A 4577-nucleotide genomic window follows, 5' to 3' on the forward strand; every position below is an offset into this window, starting at 1 on the left:
ATAAATCTTTTTAAACAAATACACACATATGGAACAATACCCATTTCACAAAAATAACATCCACACAAAAAGATACAATTAAATAATTACATTGGTCGGTGATTGGGAGAAGTGAGCTAATGGGTAGGGTGGCTGCTGGAAACACAGCATCTGTGTGAAATTTAGAAAATGGTGCCCCTTCTGGGGAGAAGCAGCCCTTTTGGACAGTGCAATACTTGAGGGGCGGAGGAATGAATGAATGAGCAAATGAAGGGAGGAAGGAAATATGGGACAGGCCTTGCCTGGACCAGTAATGATGATGTTCCATGCAGAGTGGAAGTGTTCAAAGTTCTATTTAATCATATTTATTCTACAATTTGGGGTTGTCATACTTCCTGAACTTATTAGAGCAAAGCCCCACCCCCTCCCCAGATATGACGACTTCCCTCTGCATCACCAGGTGGAAAGGAGGCTGGGGATCAGGTCTTTGACTGGGGGACACCTTCACCAGCTCCCGTTCCTCTCCTTCCCAGCAGCCTCCACCCCTCATCTTGCCTGTCGACCTCTAGGTCATTAAAGGTCCCTGATGGCGGGCAGAGTCTGGGCAGCCCTGGGACTCTCCTTAGCTTGCATCTCGGCCCTTAGCCTCATCTCTCCTGCCTGGTTCCAGTCCCACACCTTCTCCTTTGGCATCCTTACCTACTGCTCCTGGCCTCGGGGTGAGAGCTGGAACCAGAGCTGTGGGACCTTCAGGTCCCTGGACGATATTCCTGACTTTGCCTGGAAGGTAAGACCAGGGCGGGGACCTCAGGGGTGCTATCAAATCCACCAGAGCCGGGACAGGGGTGTGGGAGGCCAAGTTCTGGTTCCCCCCCACCTAACCCACACTGAGCCTCTGAGTGTGTAGGTGTGCGGTGCTGTCCAGCGATCTGCATTTTAGCAAACAGGCAGATTCTGAAGGCAGTTCCAAGTCCATTTAGCACCTTAGTACAGATTAAGAAAAGGTCCCCCTTCTTCAGGACGATGTACTGCCATCTGCTGGACAAGAACTGTAATGAATATACAAATCCAGGATGATCCCAAGGCATCTGCAAGTGTTGTACAGTGTACAATCTGCATACACCTACCTGGCCACCCTCTGTGCGCCGCTAAGTTTGAAAACCACAGATACAGTGTTAAAAGTCTGTTACAATGAGCATCACTAATTTCAACAATGTGGACAAGGGGTCAGGACTCCCAGGCCAACACTGGGAGTAAATAAGGAAGATTATATAGCCTCTGAAACCCATGATTACAAAGGTGCCTCTCCTGGTGATCCCGCCACATAGCAGGTACTCATAAAGGTGGGGTATGGTGGTTGTAAATTTGGGTATTAATTCTGGCTTTGCCACTTAATTAGCTGTGTGTCCTGAGGCAAATGACTCTACCTCCTTGGGCCTCAGTTTGTGTACATGTAAAATGGGGTTAATGATAGCACAGACCTCTTGGGGTTTTGAGGACTCAGTAGCTGGCCAGTAAACAGAGAGACATACCCCCTCCACACCCGCCCCATTCAAAACCCACCCTTCTCTTTCTTCCTGGCAGGTCTCAGCTGCAATTCTCCTTGGAGGATGGCTCTTGTTGGCCTTTAATGCAGTTCTCCTCCTATCTTGGGCCCTGGCCCCCAAAGGGCTGTGTCTCAGAAGGGGAAGTGGCCCAATGCCAGGGGTGCAGGCAGTTGCAGGTAAATCCACTGTCACATAGTAACCATTCCAAACATGTTTGTAGAATGAATGAAGGAAGGAAAGAATGAGTAAACCTGTGAGCAGAGTCTGCTCCATGTTGAATCTCAGAGATAAATCCTAGGATTGAAGACTTTCTGGTCCTTTAGCAAGCCAGAAATGGTGGGGAGGGAGTGGTATACTTAACATCACTCTCTCCTGCCCTTAGCTAAACCCAGTTCTAACAGTCTGTACCCCTTTGTTTCTCTCTCACTCAAACACTTTGTATCATCTTTACCGGGACCACCATACACAGCTGAGCAGGTTGTGCACTGCACAAAGGAGCCAGCTGAGGGCTGAGAGATGCTGAAATCTAGGCTATGCTCCACTTACTAAGCTGTGAAATGGCAGGGCTGCAACTCCCCAGGAGGGATGCTTTTCTCTAAGTCCCACCTAGGCTCTGGATGGTATAGCCGAGGGCTTGACTGCAACCCTCATGCAAATAATCTCCCATCCCCCCTCACTTGGATTAGAGTGACAATCACCTCACATGTCTCTCTGCTGCCACCTTTGACTCCTAGAGTCTGTCTGCCACGCTGGCCAAACAGGTCCTGTCAAAACTGAAATTAGATCAGGCCACTCAAACTGGTTTATCTAGCCTCTAGTGACTTCCTGTTACACTCAAAGTAAAATCCACGCTTCTTGTCATGGCTGAGGCTCTGCCTGATGAAACCCTCACTCCCTCACCAGTCTCACCTCTTACCCCTTCTGCCAGGCTCAACCTGCTCCAGCCACATGGCTTGCTTTCCATTCCATCATGCACCACATTTGTCTGCTCTGCCTGGGATTCTCTTTTCTCAGATCTTACATGCCTTGCTCCTCTATTTTGCTCAAATAGCACTGCTTCAGTGAGATCATCCATAACCTCTAGGTAACGGAGCTCCCCTCTCCTGAGATTCTCCTACCTCTCACCTTGTTCTGCATTTTTCACAGCACTTAAGACTTATCTGCCTGCTTGATCATTGTTCATCTCTCTCCACTACAACATCAGTTCCTTGAGGGCAAGGACATGTCTGCCTTGACATTGCCAGCACCTGGCACAGTGCCTTTGCACATAATAGATGCTCACTACTTATTTGTTGGATCAATGGATGGAGCTATATATAGTCCTTGTCCTAGGCTTGTGCAGTGTCTGGTGGGGGCAGGGTGCATCAGGTAGTTACAACTCAGTGGGTATTTGATAAGATAGGGATGAGTATAAGATACAAGGACAAATCCCAGGAGGATAGAGGATGTTAGTGAAGGCTTCCTACAGGAGTATCTGAGTCTGGAAGTACAGGTGGGAATTGGTCAAATAGAGAAGGGAACTTCAGTAATGGGAACACTGGGGGCAAAAGCTTAGAGACAAGGGAGCAAGGCAGGGTCACAGAACTATAAGCAGACCAATGTGGCTGAAGAGCATCAAGAGGAGCTAGGGTTATGTGATTCTTCTGCACTGAGAGTGCCTTAAAGGTGAGGAGGTGTATAGTTTATTTCTTTAGTGTCATTAGTGCCCACCAGAGCACCTGTAACAGTTGTGATGAATGAAAGCATGCACTGAAAGGTGGGTTGGTGAATGAATGAATGAGAGAGTGGATAGGTAAGTAGGTGAACTGATGGATGGATCTATGGATATATTAGTGGATGACTAATGGTTGGGTGAATGGATGGATGGGTGAATGAATGGATAGATGGATGGTTGGGTGTGTGGATGGATGGGTGGACAAATGAATGGTTGGGTGAGTGGATGGATAGGTGGGTAGACAGATGGTTGGGTGGGTGGATGGGTAGATGGATGGATGTATGGATGGGTAGGTGGACAGAGATGGTTGGGTGGGTGGATAGATGGTTAGGTGGTTGAGTGGGTAGATGGGTAGTGGGATGGTTGGTGGGTAGATGGATGGGTGGGTAGATGGATGGATAGATGGTGGGGTACACGTGACTAAGTGGGCAGATGGGCAGATGGGGGCAGATGGATGGGGGATGAAGAGATGGGAGGGTTAGAATATTGTTGAATGGATGGGTGAGTAGATGGACAGCTGGGTGGAGGACTAGCTGAGTGATGGACTAAAAGGATAGGTGATAAGTCAGTATGTAAGTGAATGGGTTGATGTACGGGTGGGTAGATAGGAGGGTGGATCAGTGAGTCCTGGGATGAGGGTAGCCCAGAGCCCCTTGACTGACACACTGTGTTCCTTCTTGCTCTCTCCAGCCACCTCTATCACTGTGGGCCTGCTGGTTTTTCCCATCAGCCTGGCCTCCCCATTCGCCAAGGAAGCTTGTGGAGCCTCCTCTGTGTACCATGGTGGGCAGTGCCAGCTGGGCTGGGGCTATGTGACTGCCATCCTCAGTGCAGTCCTAGCCAGCTTCCTGCCCATGATTGGACGGCCCCGAATGACCAAGGTCCAGGGAAAGATCATCCTCTTCTCGGGTGATACTGAGAAAATCATCCTCATGCCAGAAATGAGCAAATAAAAATATCCCAGGAGAAGCAAAAAGGGTCCACTTCACAGTGGTATGAAATCTCTATAAATCCACATTCAAATGTCACCTCTGCAGCTTCTGTGCTGTGTGACCTCAGGCAAATCACTTCACCTCTCTGGACCACCATGGAAGCCATAAAATGGGAGGGGGAGGAGGGGTGTGTGTGTAAGATAATGCCTCCTTCATAGAGTCGTTATGGGAATTAACTTGAGATGCTCTGTGTAAATAAAGCACTTAGCACCACGTTAAGGTCTATTGTATTCAATCAAGTTGAGCTTATTATTATAATCCCTACCTCCCAGGACCGCTCAGGAGAACTACATCTATTCATGAAGGATGCCCAGGGTGGGGCCTGGCTGACTTAGTCAGTGAAAC

At 48.7% G+C, this 4577-nt stretch overlaps 1 protein-coding gene across 1 annotated transcript; it reads left to right on the forward strand.

The window, feature by feature from the left end:
- The first annotated feature begins 565 nt into the window (after positions 1-565).
- TMEM211 (transmembrane protein 211) lies at positions 566-4304 on the forward strand. The gene is made up of 3 exons (XM_044241090.1): positions 566-766; positions 1564-1702; positions 3931-4304. The coding sequence occupies exons 1-3, from the start codon at positions 566-568 to the stop codon at positions 4191-4193; spliced, it is 603 nt and encodes a 200-aa protein (XP_044097025.1). The 3' UTR covers positions 4194-4304.
- Positions 4305-4577: the final 273 nt, after the last annotated feature.

This window comes from Neovison vison, chromosome 3, assembly GCF_020171115.1.
Source record: "Neovison vison isolate M4711 chromosome 3, ASM_NN_V1, whole genome shotgun sequence".
NCBI lineage: Eukaryota > Metazoa > Chordata > Mammalia > Carnivora > Mustelidae > Neogale > Neogale vison.